Here is a 15800-nt window from a genome sequence, read left to right as displayed (position 1 = left end):
CTATCTGCATAAATACATTGACATAAACACTAACTTCTACTGTAATTCAACATTTTCAAATAAAGATTTAGTTGTATAAAGAGGTAAGTTGGGAGACGCTATGGCGGCTGAACCCTTACCTATTCTAATAGGAAATCAGAAGTTAATTTTTTTGTTGTTGTTGTTTTCTTGTCTTTCCCAGGCTATTATGGGTTGAATTGGAGCTTGTAGCTGCCGGCCTATGCTAGAGGCACAGCAATGCTGGATCCTAGCCACATTTGCAACCTACACCACAGCTCACAGCAATGCCAGATCCTTAACCCACTGAGCAAGGCCAGGCATCGAACCCGCAGCCTCATGGTTCCTAGTTGGATTCATTTCCATTGCACTACGATGGGAACTCCAAATCAGAAGTTAATTTAAATATGTAATACTGACAAATCAAAAAGTAGCAATTTATTTACCCTATTTAGTTATATAAAGAGTAAGTACTTTAGAAAAAAACCTTTAATATAGTTAAAAATGACTACCTCTAAAAACAAATGGAATGGTGAAGGGTAGTTCAGGATTTGACTGTTATTTTAAAACTCATTTGGTGATTTTTTTTTTCAAAAAATTATGTGCATATAACAAATGTTAAAATGAGTAAAGAAATTTTTTGATCTGGCAGAAGATAATGCAAGTAAATTTAAGTTACGACATGGGTACTGGGCTGTGTGCAAAGCATAGTAGTCCCAGAGGATGATGGGATTTATAAAATTAATCTCTGCCTTCTAGGAGAATATACTATTTTCAGAGAATGAAATAAATATCTAAAGCGCTGGAATAGCGGATAACACTAAAAGACAAAGACCAAGAGAATACTATAAGCTCCACTGCCCATTCCAGCCTCTGAAACCCCAGTAATTGTGACATTCTGGCATACCCCAAACATCAAACACTTACTTTTATCATTAATCTGATTGTCCCAATGTTGTTTTTGTAGATGCTGTAAGATGAGAGAAAGAATCATAAATTCAATCACTTTGCCATATGTAAGTTTTACATGTGCACATCCATGTGAGGTATGTGTATATAAGTATATATGTATGAATATATACACATATATACACTTTCATGTGTAATTTTAATTTTTCCTTACTTGGAACGTGTAGTAAGAGTTTCCGACAAATGGCAAATAAAGACTAGCCTAGATTAAACATTAGTACCATTAAGCAAATACCAAGTTAATTTTCCACTCTTCTCATGTTGCTACTGTCCCTTTTCCTCTGGAAATACAAATTTTATTTTTCTGTTTTGGCCGCCCCTTGGTTTATGGAGCCAGGGATCAGATCCAAGCCACAGTTGCATCCTATGCCACAGCTGCAGCAATGCCAGAGCCTTTAACCCACTCTGCCAGGCTGGAGATTGAACCTATGTTCTGGTGCTGAAGAGACACTGCCCATCCCATTGCACCACACTGGGAACTCCTGGAAATACAAATTTTAACTATATAGCGTTTATTTGGTCTTCTATAAAATTCAAAGAAACTTGAGGTCACTTTGGTATTTGATGAGAAGCCCCAAGAGGAAAGAATCTTTCAACATAGTTACAAGGAGCATTCAGAAGCCCTGCTTTGGTTATTACACTTCGCAGTGAGAAAAGGAAGGCCAGAGGATGTTTACATCCTGGTAGCCAGGAGTACAATGAATGGAGAGCATGCATAGATAGGTACAGCGGCAAAAGGAATTGCTAAGTTCATGTGTGCTATGTTTCCTGATTTTAGAAATTCAAGTTCTTTTCTTTGATGTGTGCCTTTAAAATTGTTTTTGTCTAATTTTTCATAGACTGTATATTTGGGAAATTCGCCATTAATATTTAATGGGCACTAGAAAGCTGATTGGAAGCTCCGTGTGTGGGAGTTGGGCTTGATAGTGGATGGGCTTCACTATACAGGGTGACTGGCCATGAAGCTGGCATTTTTCTTGGCACATCATCAAATGTTAGTATCTAGAATTTTTTTCTCCTAGGCCTTGTTAGTTATTGGAAACGACGAGCCCTTCAGTACTGCATGTAGCATATGCCTGGCTGCTGGCCATTTAGGAACAGGGTGGCGAAGAGGGCTGGGTTCTCATGCTGAGTGTGTAGACATTCACCCAGTCCTGCTGTGTTCAGCCTTGCACTGATATGCTGTAAGGTTTGGTGCTTATCAGGTTCAGTTGTGCCAGGGACTTGGGCTACTGGCATGGGGGTGTGTGCTTTCATGTGGTTACCCAAGCCTGGAGTGGGGTTCCAGTGGCTCTGTGTATAGATTTTTCAGTCAGTTTTCCAGTTTTCAGCCCCATCCACACTTGTTCTTCTAATTCCTAATCCAGAGCTTCTCTGGGGACCTGCAGAGTGTGTCAGCTTCTTCTGAGCATGTTTCTCTGAAAGTATTGAGGATAAAAAAATTCTCTGTTCTGCTCTGTTCAGTTGCTATACCACCATTTGCCTTTTGCCTTAAAACATTTATTTTAAAACCTCTTATCTATTGATGTATCTTTCTTTCATACCTTTTGTCCTTTTGGGTTGTACATTTTGTTAAAAAAAAATCATTTCAGCGTACTTTTGAGAGACAGAGTCGATGGTCTGTTTGTCCTGTTTAACAGGAAATCCTGGAAACATTTGTTTATCACTTTCTCTCCAGTGCCTGACACATAGTAGGCTCTGAAATAAATATTTGAAGTTTGAATATCTGAGTGAATTGAGTTAGAAGTTTTTATAATAATGGTAGAAAATATTGTGAATGTATATGTACATATAACAACCTAAAAGGCATCTTTAAATTATGGTTTTGTTTTGGCTCCATTTGATCTTTTGTTTTTGCATTTCTCAACATGGTCAAGAAAACTAAATGCTTTTTTTGGGGGGCTGCACTCAGCATATGGAAGCTTCAGGGTGAGGGATTGAACACGCAGTGACAACACCAGATCCTTAATCCGCTGCACCACCAGGGAACTTCTAAACCCGGATATTTACTTGGTATAACTGTTTACTTTGGCTAAAGACATGCATTTGCCTAAGATGTACACTTATTTTTCTCTAGATTAGAATCATATTGAAGCTGATTTATGTAGTGAGCACATTCTTTATTCTTATTTGTATGTATATCTAAGTAGTTATAGAGACATATGATGATCATGATGTAAAGCTACCACTGCCCCTTTTCCCATTGTTTTTTTGTGGTTAATAAAGTTTGAGAGTCACTAGCTTAGTGGGGCATCTTATCCAGGTATATTTTGCTTCAAAGACCATATATGATAATGGATAATACCCTGTAGAGACAAAGAAATTAAGCTATAAAAGTAGAATTATATAGTAAAATTAGTATTTTGAACAAACAGATGAGTGTTCTCCTTATTTATAAAGGTAGCCCTGCACAACCAAGAGGAGGTTATAGAGAGATGTGAGTATGGTAGACAGTCCATGATTTGGCTACAGTTCTGGATCTTGGGTCTCGTAAATGGGATACTTCTATCCTCTCTACTACGGGATGTGAAGAAGTGAACTTTTGACATTTTTCCCTAAAATCAAGGGTTGATTATAAGTTCAAATAATAAGAAAATTACAGCATTGTTTTAAATTTCTGTGCAGCCCTCACCCTCAATCTTTGGGATTTATTAAAGGAATCTACTCAGAAATCCAAAAAGAGTTCTTTCTAATTATAGAGACTAAAGTTACTTCTCCAATAAAGAAGGAAGAAGCCACATCAAAAAAGAGGGTTAGGAACATAGATTAAGAAAGTCCCTTATGGAAAACAAGGGTTATGAAAATTGTTAAGAAGTTGAGCGTAAGGATAAGAGAAAAGTGATAAGAAACTTTTTGGAACAAGGTATTGAAATATCTTTCTAAGTTTTCTAGAATGCATTTTTCACACCTGAATATTTTTCTAGTCATCTTCTTTAGCGTCCCCATCTTTATAACTTGGTTGACGTCTTCTGTCAAGTTGTTGACATACAGTGAGGTCTGTTTTAGGGAGAAGAAATTGAGAAGATAGAAGTACTTGAATCGGAAAACAGGGATGGAAATGGGTGTACATGGGAAAGAAGAGAGAACATGAGCAACAAAGAAAGTTTCAGAAACAGAAAAGAGGTCTTGAAAATATGACCAAGACGTCCTCCAGATAATTTTTCTTCTTTACTTGAATAACTTTGACAGTAGTGTTGTGGTGGGATTTCTGGGAAGAAACACAAAAATAATAGAAAGCCAGGAAACTGTTTCAGACCCTTCCTTGAAAATACCTAGTGCCTACTTGTGAGGACATTAAAGCAAAAGTGTGTGATTATCATATGTTAAATAGGAAACTGATTTCCAGGTTCTTTGCCAACTAGTTTTGTGCTAATGTGAAAATGGATTATGAACTTGTACCAAAGATCTATCAAGAAAAGTATTAGTACTCTCAGGAGACCCAGAATTGCCAAAGCAATCCCGAGGAACAAAAACCAAGCAGGAAGCATAACTCTCCCAGACTTAAGGCAATATTACGAAGCCACAGTCATCAAGACAGTGTTGTACTGGTACCAAAACAGACAGACAGACAGACCAATGGAACAGAATAGAGAACCCAGAAATAAACCCTGACACCTATGGTCAACTAATCTTTGACAAAGGAGGCAAGAACATAAAATGGGAAAAACACAGTCTTTTCAGCAAGCATTGCTGGGAAACCTGGACAACTACATGCAAATCAATGAAACTAGAACACACCCTCATACCATACCATGCACAAAAATAGACTCAAAATGGCTTAAAGACCCAAATACAAGACAAGACAAGATCAAACTCCTGGAAGAGAACATAGGCAAAATATTCTGTGACATCAATCTTACAAATGTTTTCTCAGGTTGGTCTCCCAAGGCAACAGAAATAAAAGCAAAAATAAACCAATGGGACCTAATCAAACTGACAAGCTTTTGCACAACAAAGGAAACCCAAAAGAAAACAAAAAGACAACTTACAGAATGGGAGAAAATAGTTTCAAATGATGCAGTGGACAAGGACTTAATCTCTAGAATATACAAACAACTTATACAACTCAACAGCAAAAAAGCCAACCACCCAATGAAAAATAGGGCAAAAGACCTTAATAGACATTTTTCCAAGAAAGATATTTAGATGGCCAACAAGCACATGAAAAAGTTATTTTCTCTGATTATTAGAGAAATGAAAATCAAAACTACCATGAGATACCACCTCACACCAGTCAGAATGGCCATCCTTAATAAGTCCACAAATAACAAATGCTGGAGGGAGTGTGGAGAAATGGGAACCCTCCTGCACTGTTGGTGGGAATGGAAGCTGGTACAACCACTATGGAAACCAGTATGAAGGTACCTTAGAAATCTATACATAGAAATACCATATGACTCAGCAATCCCACTCTTGGGTATATATCCAGACAAAACTTTCCTTAAAAAAAACACATGCACCCACGTGTTCATTGCAGCACTATTCACAATAGCCAAGACGTGGAAACAACCCAAATGTCCATCAACAGGTAATTGGATTAGGAAGATGTGGTATATTTACAAAATGGAATACTACTCAGCCATAAAAAAGAACGACACAATGCCGTTTGCAGCAACATGGATGGAACTAGAGACTGTCATCCTGAGTGAAGTAAGTCAGAAAGAGACAGACAAATACCATATGCTATCATTTATATCTGGAATCTAATATACAGCACAGATGAACCTTTCTACAGAAAAGAAAATCATGGACTTGGAGAATAAACTTGTGGTTGCCAAGGGTTAGGGGAGGGAGTGTGGTGGATTGGGAGCTTGGGGCTAATAAATGTAGACTATTGCCTTTGGAATGGATTAGCAATGAGATCCTGCTGTGTAGCAATGAGATCCTGCTTTGTAGCACTGAGAACTATGTCTAGTTACTTAATGATGGAGCATGATAATGGGAGAAGAAATATCAATACATGTATGTGTAACTGGGTCACCATGCTGTACAGCAGAAAAAAAATTGTATTGGGTAAATAACAGTTAAAAAAAAAATCTGTGTTAGTAGTGACAGTGGAAAGGCTATGCTGTTCCTGGAAATTTAAAAGAAAAATTAACCATAAGGTTATAATTTTTGCCTTTGAGGCAGTAATACATTTTTATTCTTTTTACCTTCACTTTATATATGAATATCATGAAGTGTCCATTATGGTTGACTAAAAATAAAACATAGAACAACATCTTAGTGCTGACTTACATGTTTTTAAAGGATTTAAAAAAAAAGCAAAACTGGTCCTTTGTGATGAAAGGTAAGAAGTCCGATGTTATTTAGAAAACTCATTCCGCTTACTGTTTGTGTTTTGGACTTGTTTTCAGGCAGAAGGACACGTGTGGAAGATGGAACTCTTTGTCCGTTTTCCAGAGTGTGTGTCCAAGCCCGTCAGTGACACGTGATATTGCTGCTCTGTGCTGAAATGCTCGAAGAACACCTCCATCTCTGCTGGCGCCTTCCATCCTGCTGAAACCATGGTCTTCTCTGCAGTGTTGACTGCATCCCATACTGGGGCATCCAACACAACATTTGTAGTTTATGAAAACACCTACATGAATATTACGGTCCCACCACCATTCCAGCATCCTGGCATTGGTCCACTGCTGAGATACAGTTTTGAAACCATGGCCCCCACTGGAATGAGTTCCTTGACAGTGAATAGCACCGCTGTGCCCCCAACACCAGCAGTCTTTAAGAGTCTAAATTTGCCTCTCCAGATCATCCTTTCTGCTCTAATGATATTTATTCTGTTTGTGTCTTTTCTTGGGAACTTGGTTGTTTGCCTCATGGTTTACCAAAAAGCTGCCATGCGATCTGCCATTAACATCCTCCTGGCCAGCCTGGCTTTTGCAGACATGTTGCTTGCAGTGCTAAACATGCCCTTTGCCTTGGTTACTATCCTTACTACCAGATGGATTTTTGGCAGATTCTTTTGTAGGGTGTCTGCTATGTTTTTCTGGATGTTTGTGATAGAGGGAGTAGCCATCCTGCTTATCATTAGCATTGATAGGTTTCTTATTATAGTCCAGAGGCAGGATAAGCTAAATCCATACAGGGCTAAGGTTCTCATCGCAGTTTCTTGGGTATTTTCCTTTTGTGTAGCTTTTCCTTTGGCAGTAGGAAACCCTGACCTGCAGATACCTTCCCGCGCCCCCCAGTGCGTGTTTGGGTACACAACCGACCCGGGTTACCAGGCTTATGTAATTTTGATTTCTCTCATTTCTTTTTTCCTACCCTTCCTGGTGATACTGTACTCCTTTATGGGCATACTCAATACTCTTCGGCACAATGCCTTGAGGATCCATAGTTACCCTGAAGGCATATGCCTCAGCCAGGCCAGCAAACTGGGTCTCATGAGTCTCCAGAGGCCCTTCCAGATGAGCATTGACATGGGCTTTAAAACGCGTGCCTTCACAACCATTTTGATTCTCTTTGCTGTCTTCATTGTCTGCTGGGCCCCATTTACCACGTACAGCCTTGTGGCCACGTTCAGCAAGCACTTTTACTATCAGCACAACTTTTTTGAGATTAGCACCTGGCTACTCTGGCTCTGCTACCTCAAGTCTGCATTGAACCCGCTGATTTACTACTGGAGGATTAAGAAATTCCACGATGCCTGCCTGGACATGATGCCCAAGTCCTTCAAGTTTTTGCCGCGGCTCCCTGGTCACACAAGGCGACGGATACGCCCCAGTGCTGTCTATGTGTGTGGGGAACATCGGACGGTGGTGTGAATAGTGGAATTGCCTGACATTTGGGGTGATGGTGGTTCTTTATCTGACTTTGAATTTTCTTTCTCATGGCTTCTCCACTTAAACTATGTTGATTTTCATAGAGCGTGTGTGTGTGTGTGTGTGTGTGTGTGTGCCCACACATATGCGCGTGTGCATGCATGTGCAGTGTAAAGAAAGAATGGTGATTAGTTACATACTGTTACCAAGGATATTCAAGGGGGAAGTGATCACAAGTGTTACCTCCAGGGTTCAAGAGAAATCCTTGATTTATGATGAGGTGATGGTTTTCTGTTCCTTTGATTGATTTTGTTTTTATAGCAGGAATCAGGATTGTGCTTTATTGAGCCTGCAGTTACATTGGATTGTAGGTATTTTGTATGCTGCTAAGATATACTTAGTTGAGTTTATTGGTTCTTTTTTTTTTTCTGGAAGACACTGCTGCTTTTTGCCATCACATTGGAGCCAAAAACCACATACATTTCAGTAGATAAATATTTAGTTTTATTAAAGAAAAATAATCCAAAGGGGTTAGTGACATTTTAAAGATCATTAATATTTACTTTGGTGCACTTTAAGAAATAATGTAAAAACATTCAATTTTGTTTTTCAGAATTGTTTTTATACATGACATGTTGTGCTTTAGAAACATTGTATTATTTCTAGTAAGATAGTTTTTTTCAATGTTTTATCTGCATGTGCGGTTTTAAAGGAGAGAACATAAAAATGTGGAACTTTTCCTAAGCACTGTAGTGAATCTTTAAACCAGTAAGGCAAAGCTGAGGAGATGGAGCACCCTTGCAAGTTTAAATGGGATGCAGAGAGGCTGCGGCTGGTGTGGGCTGTAGTGATTCCTTTTACTCAAGGATTCTTTCTCTGAGTCCACTAGGGAGAAGGAGAACCAGTTATTAGACCTTACCATATGCCAGGCACTGTGCATCATTTTATCCTCACAGCACCCTGTGAAGCAGGTATTATTTCTTCCTTTTTTACAGGTGAAGAAGGCAAATCTCAGAGAGACTAAAACTCCACCTAAGTAGAGTTAGTGGTAGAGCTGAAATCTAAAAATCTGTCAGAGTCCTGAGACTAGTTCCACAGTACCACACAGACACCTCATTCAGGTTTGGATGTTTCACAGTCAAGAGGGAACTATATGTATCCTTTCTTTTTTTTTTTTTTAGACTAAAAATTCCTTTTTAAAAGGAGTGTCATTTTTTGTATTACCAAAAGAAGTGTCAAACTATTGCAGAAAATCTGAAAAATAAAGAAGAAATCACTCATAACCACCTTTCAAAAGTGGAACTTAAAATCCTAGATCAGTAAGGTTATAAGGAAATAAGTGATGTTTTTGGTGTGCAAAACAAGTGACCATCATTGGGAGGTTCAGTACAGCTCTATATAAGCCTTTGCCTTCTAGGTTTGGATGTTGCCAGTTGTCTAGCTATATTTCCCAGTGTTCTCAGTAGAACAGCATTTTTGATCAAGTGCTTGGCTGGAGCAGAGCTGGTGTTTATGAACATGCTTAGAGATGTGTCTCTTATGAAGAGGTGAAGATACAGCTCTGCACCTAGAGCGAGTTTTCATTTAAGGCAAGTCTGGAGTTTCAGATTCTTTTTCTCTCGATGAAGATCTGCCCCTTCTCCAGCTCAGGTGCATCCAGGGCCCTTGGTGAACTTCTCTTATCAACCCCTGGAACACTTTATAAAACAGCCCACAGGGATGGGGCTTCAGACTGAGGCCATAAGTGCTGGAAGTGTAGCCCTTTGACTACATCATAGGCTTTATAAATAGGCTCATTAACCATGAACACTTCTTGGATTTATAGCATCTTTTCAGAGTTTTAGTGCTTTGTGACCAGTGGGAAAAGAGCCTTGGTTTTTTCAGTTATACAACCAGAGTTGAACTTAGATGAATCTTTAAGGTCTTATCCAGCTCTAATGTGATAATAGAGATTGTTAAAGAGCCCAGTTGATGTCAGCATCAATATTTGGTCTCCAGTATTATTTCTTTACATTTTACTTCATTAGATGTTTCTTAACCTTGAATGTCTGAAGAGCACATGGCACCATATCAGAAATTAGGACTTTGGAAGATGGGCGTTATCATGAGAGACCTGGGAAATCCTGCTCTTGAGGCAATTGCCGTGGTATTGGAACTCATTTTCCAGTTAACTTCTCTTAATGGGATTATTCATATTATGATGATGGACATGTTGCTTTGGGATCATCTTCTGATGATAGTCACCTACCTCTTTGGTTTCTAATGTATATTATTCACAGGTAAAATTGCTTTTCTCCATAGGGATCTTAGAGAACATAAACACTGTAGTAGATAGTAGTAGTACATTGAAGTGTATCATGAGATATAAACTAGATTTCAAGCAGATATTAGTAAGTATATTTGAAATTAGACTTTCTCTGAGGAAAGTCAACACGATCTGTTCTTATCTTATCTATTTGCAGTAGGTCTTGAGATTCCTTTTATGGTTGGAGTTGAAACTGAGCTTTGTTTTCTTTGTCTGATTTTTTATGAACAATCCTTAGGTACTTTCATGCTCCCTGGTAGGCATTGTGCATCGTTTGGTGAGAGTTCTGCTAAGAGGCTAGGTGTTTGTGAAAGACCATGAGGGGCCTTTGTGAGAAATCACCAACGCTGAACAGCAGTTCTCTTTACACTGGATCATCTCGATCAGAGGATGGTTTACAAACCATTTTGAACATTTTTATTATGTATACATTTTGAAAGCTTTAAAAAAAAAAAGTACTGTGGTGTACCTTTGAAAAATTTAGGTGCAGAATCATATGTTGCCTATTCTCCTATATTTTCTTGAGGGGAAAAATAATACCACCACTGGTTGTTACTGTTGGCTGACATAATCAGAAAAGTTTTTGTTTTTCCTTCTGGCTAACGAGTAAGAAGCATGAAAGAGGTAATAAACTATTTGTGTTCAAAAGAAATCCCCAATAGTCTGGAAAGGTGATCTTCAGACTTTCAAGTGAATTTGTGTTCCAGTGTTCCCAGGTGGGGTTGTAAACAGTACAGACCCCCAGCACCCTGAGAGGGTCTGAGATTGGGGCCAGGAATGCACACTTTTGTTTGGTTCAGAATTCAGCCTGATTCTGATCCACATGGTCTCTGGGCCAAACTTCAAGAAACACTCCTGTGGAAAATACATCCACTTAAATATTGTCTGTTTTATCCAAAAAATATTTGTTTTGTGTTGGAAGTCATTATCTCCGAGTGCATGGATAATCCACATTGAGAGGAAAATCTGTGTATCATTGTGCCTAATTTGCTGCCACTTGTGTTAGTGCTGGATCGAGCCAGTGTCAGCTTCAGTGTCTTTCAACTGACAAAATTTTGGCAAACCAAACAGTAGAGCAAAAAAAAAAGGTGACTTAATATATGAAAGTCATGACTTTTGGGATTTTGATTCCTCTAATATTTTCTTTTCTCATAGAGAGGTGTCTTTATTGTATGTAACCTCTGGAAGAGTATGAGGGGAATGTAAAGATTCATGTAATTCCTGTTGCCTTGCTTATGCCAGTTGTGTTCGATGGAAGCATGAAGAAAATAAAATAACCATTTTAATCTATGTATTTCAGATGCTGACAAGGATATTTAACTTAATCTTGATCTTTGCTTTTGTTTACATGAAAATATTTATGTATATATCACAGAAAAAAATGTTCACTTGCTTGACATTTGATTCTTCCATAATTTTAAGTTTACAGGACTGTTCAATTCAAATTTATTTTCACAACCACTATCTTCATTGAAAATTCAATTTTTATAATAATAAATGAAGACATCAAAGCACATGTTTGTTATTACAAGTAAATGGTAATACATTTCTTATATATTGGTACTAGTCCTTTGTAATTAAAATTAATTTATTTTACAATAGCACCTAACATGTATAAAAATTACTCTGCATTTGGGTTGTAATATTCAAACATCAAAAAGTATGATTATTTGTGCATATTCTGATTACAACCAGGTAAGAGCTCCCAATAAGATAATGAATAAATGCCTAACATTTCTAAAAGTGGGTTTTTTTTTTTTTTTTTAAAGGACTTTCATTTATCTTAGAAATATTTGTCAGGAATAGTACTTTCTGTTAAATTAAAATCTGAGTATAGTTTCAAATCCTCCTTCCTTTGGGTTTTTATTTTCTAATTAGGTCTCAAAGCCAGTATATGTATAACAATATTCTAATTTTACTCAGAGGGCTGAAGAAATTTGGCAAAAGACCATTAGTATTAAGAAACAGTTTTGAGAAATTCTGTCTAGGAAAGCTATAAAAATTTTCCTGTTAAGTATTTGATATTGGATTGTCACTGGCAAAGTAATGAAAATGTTTGCTTCCATTTTGACAAAATGATCTCATATTGCACTTCCTTTTCTAAAGTCTAAGGCCTTTCTAAAATCTACTTTTAAATCTTTAGAAAATATTCATTTTTATATGAGTTTCAATTTTTTGCCAATTAGACATGAGAGTCTTCTTTTTCACTCACGTGGAATAGCTAAATGTATTTCTTTTTTCTTTTCTTTTCTTTCTTTTTTTTTTAGGGCTGCACCCATAGCATGTTTAAAGTCCCAGGCTAGGAGTTGAATCAGAGCTATATCTGCTGGCCTATACCAAAGCCACAGCAACTCAGGATCCGAGCTGCATCTGTGACCTACACCATAGCTCACAGCAATGCAGAATTCCTGACCCATTGAGCGAGGCCAGGGATTGAACCTACATCCTCATGGTACTAGTTGGATTCATTTCCGCTGCACCACAGTGGGAACTCCAGCTAAGTGTATTTATTTTGAGTTACAAAAGAAGGTTGATTTACCAAAGAAGGCTCTCATTGAATCTATATCTGATAGTTCCTTCTCAAAGGGAAAGGTAAGAAAGATATAGCAAAATAGAGGAACATGTTGAATTAAAAGCATTTTCACATCTACCATGAAAACAATTAGCCTCATTCATTCAATATAAAGAGAACCTTAAGGAGAAGTTTCTACCTTATATGTCACAGTGCAGTCAGATTTCATGCAAAATGAAAAAAAAATCATGTTTTTTAATATTTAACCCAGGGGAGCAGAACTAGTAGAAGATATTTATTAAGATGTGTATTGCAAGAATTGGCTTTCATGATTAGGGGGCTGGCTAGGAGATCTGAAATCCAAAGGGCAGGCTGTTGTGGAGGACTGGCTGGAGGTCACAGGCCCAAACCAAAGCTACTGCCACAGGTGGAACTTCTTCCTCAGAAAAGCTTCAGTTCAGCTTTTGGTCTTTTTCAACTGATTGAATCAGACCCATCCAGATGATCTAGGATAATCTTAGTTAATATGGACTGATTATAGATTAAAATCACATCTACAAAATGCTGCACTGCAGCTCCTAGACTAGTGTTTAATGAAATAACTAGGGACTGCACCCTAGTCACAAAATGACACATCAAAAAACCAAAACAGTGATGACATCCAAATTTATAATAATATCCATCTGTGATGCCATAGTGATAGTATTAAAAACTTAATCACATAAATCTCAATGTTGAGATTAATATAATGACTGAGAATTTTGTTGAAGAGGATGAGAACGTATTCTGACTGATTATATTCAAACTTGCATAAGTACAGGGCACAATATTTATCTTTGGGTTTCACTGTATCTTTTGAAACTTCTCAAAAGGGAGTAATCAATTGATCAGATAATTTGTAAATCAACTCTGAATTTTAATTATTTATGATACTTGCCAAGGATGATGCCTTCTAAGAAAGTTGAAAGCATAAATAGATAAAACAGTATTAAGTCTTAGCATATAAATATACCTAAAGTAATAATAATGATGAGGGGTGCCATTTTTGGCCACTTACTGTAGTCAAAATGCACTTTATTTTAATCCACAGCCTTTTCTCCTTCTTCTGAGGCAACTGTGTATACAAGAGATTAGGTAACTTTTTCAGGTAATAGCTTGGATTCAAATATGAGCCTAATGCCAAAGCGCACAGTTTTCGAGACCTCCTGGCTCCTGTTCCCTGGTAATGGAACCAAGTTTCTAGTGAGTCCAACTTACTCAGCATCATACTAGATGATTATTCCTCTCCGTGCATGAGATAAATAATTATAGCAGAAAAACCTGTGCACAAAGTTGTGGATATTAAACACAAAACCTAAGCTGATTTATTTTTGACGTTACTTCATTACCTAGGTTTGATTAAAGCAGAATTGAACCCATCAAGCTGTTTGGGGCCCTGGGTGCACTAGGTACACCATATCTTATGTCAGAGAACCTTCAGGAACTTGCTGTGTGTGGCACGGATTTGGGAAATGTTTAGATACCCAGACATGGCGTTCTTGCTGTGGCACAATGGGATCGGTGGCATCTCCGGAGTTCTGGGATGCAGGTTCGATCCCAGGGACAGCGTTAAGGATCTGGTGTCAGATCACAACTGTGGCTCAGATCTGATCTCTTGCTTATGCACTCCATATGCCTCGGGGCAGTCGAAAAAAAAAAAATACTTTCCTTAGATTGTGTAGTTCCCATAACCTCTTTTGGAAAGAGTTTCACACTTTGGGGAGTTCCCTTCATGGCTCAGTGGTTAACGAACCCAACTAGGACCTGTGAAGATGCGGGTTTATCCCTGTTGGTGTGGCTGTGGTGAAGGCTGGCAGCTACAGCTCCATTTTGATGCCTGGGAACATCCATATGCCACAGATGTGGCCCTAGAAAACAAACAAAAAAAAAAAAAACAAAAAAAAAAAAAAAAAAGAGTTTCATCTTATGCACAATTGGAGCTCGGGTACCTATTTTGTCTGGGTTTATCTACAGTAGTTAAGACTGGAGGAAAAGGTAGAGGTGATGAAGTCAAGAGTGCTTGGGTCCTCCTGCCAGCTTTGAGACTTTCTGTGTCCCCAGCAGGACTCCTTCAGCCTGACATAAAGTGGCAGTGTTTTAAGATACCTATTAACTCATGATTGGTATAGTAATTAGAATTCCTTAGTTGATGGAATCATTTGTAAAAGAAAAACAAAACCAAACGGTTACTGTAGTTTATGTATTTTTGCAAGTGATGGAAAAATTCTGTAATTTATCTTATTGACCTTCTGTTCTATAACAGTACCTTGGGTTAAGAAGGTTTCTAATGCATTACAGCTGACCTTGAATAACTGGGGTTTGAACTGTGCAGGTCCCCTTACAAGCAAAAATTTTCAGTAGTAAATACTGCAGAACTACTGGATCCGTGGTTGGTTGAATCCCGGTGGGAAGAATGGCAGGGGCTGATAAACTTGGGGCTGGAGAGCAGCGTATAAGTTGTAGGTAGATTTCCAGCTCCTGGAGGGTGTAATTCCCTAACCCCTTGCTTAAGGGTCAGCTGGATTCGCAAGTGGATGAAGAAACAGGTTTAAACAATTAAATGACTTTCCTAAATTCTCACAGCAATTAGCAGGAAGAGCTGGGATTCAAACCCAGCTTGACAGCTCCCAACTTTAGAGCTCATAACCACTTCACCTCGAGTCAGTGGGATTTTGCTGTCAGAGAGAGAAGGGCTGGAGAGTGACTTGTGAGATTTGGAAAGACTAGTAACCAAGTAAGATCAGATAAATGATTCTGGAAAGTCAGATAAATGATCCTGGAAAGTCTCTTAATCAAGTAGGTGCATTTTTTATTGGTAGAACAAAGAATCATAGAATGTTTACATTTTTATGAAAACTTTTTTTTTTTTATTTAATCACCCAATTTACCACTAAAAAAGAGCTGAGCTTGTGGACAAAGGAACACAGGCAGATCAAAGTGAGGAGGCCAGAGTGGCCGCTTCCCAGTGTGGGGGTGAGCAGTTTGTTCCCAATCTGGACTAAGCCTCTGAGGGGGCCTAAGCTGGGTCTACAAACCCCAAACTTCTCTGGTAAGCATTACTATCAATACTTCTTTTGCTTTTATGAACTCATACTGGAAGAACTTTTTCTTCAGGGGTGCTGGGACTCCTTGGGAAACAGTCAGTGCCCAGGGAATTTCTTTCTGCTCTCACCTCCTCTTGCAAGATTCATCTCATGAGCAAAGTAACTGCAAA

At 38.2% G+C, this 15800-nt stretch overlaps 1 protein-coding gene across 5 annotated transcripts in view; it reads left to right on the top strand.

The window, feature by feature from the left end:
- The window catches only part of GPR63 (G protein-coupled receptor 63), a 121568-nt gene that overhangs the window by 50812 nt on the left and 54956 nt on the right, over nucleotides 1-15800 (top strand). For 3 of the 5 annotated variants that reach the window (XM_003353265.5, XM_013992707.3, XM_084960878.1), the window contains one exon: nucleotides 6324-11778. The exons of 1 other annotated variant lie outside the window; for it this stretch is intronic. In XM_003353265.5, the coding sequence (XP_003353313.2) occupies nucleotides 6474-7733 (1260 nt within the window). In that variant the 5' untranslated portion in view covers nucleotides 6324-6473 and the 3' untranslated portion in view covers nucleotides 7734-11778. Of the gene's footprint in view, nucleotides 1-181; nucleotides 4881-6323; nucleotides 11779-15800 lie in introns of those variants that run through there. One more of the 5 variants, XM_084960880.1, reaches the window with a different exon arrangement.

Source organism: Sus scrofa, chromosome 1, assembly GCF_054392235.1.
Source record: "Sus scrofa isolate SSC_HxYL_T2T_F1_AM1 chromosome 1, Sscrofa_HxYL_maternal_Yorkshire_Landrace_v2.0, whole genome shotgun sequence".
Lineage (NCBI taxonomy): Eukaryota > Metazoa > Chordata > Mammalia > Artiodactyla > Suidae > Sus > Sus scrofa.
This window is presented reverse-complemented; position numbering and strand designations above follow the sequence as displayed.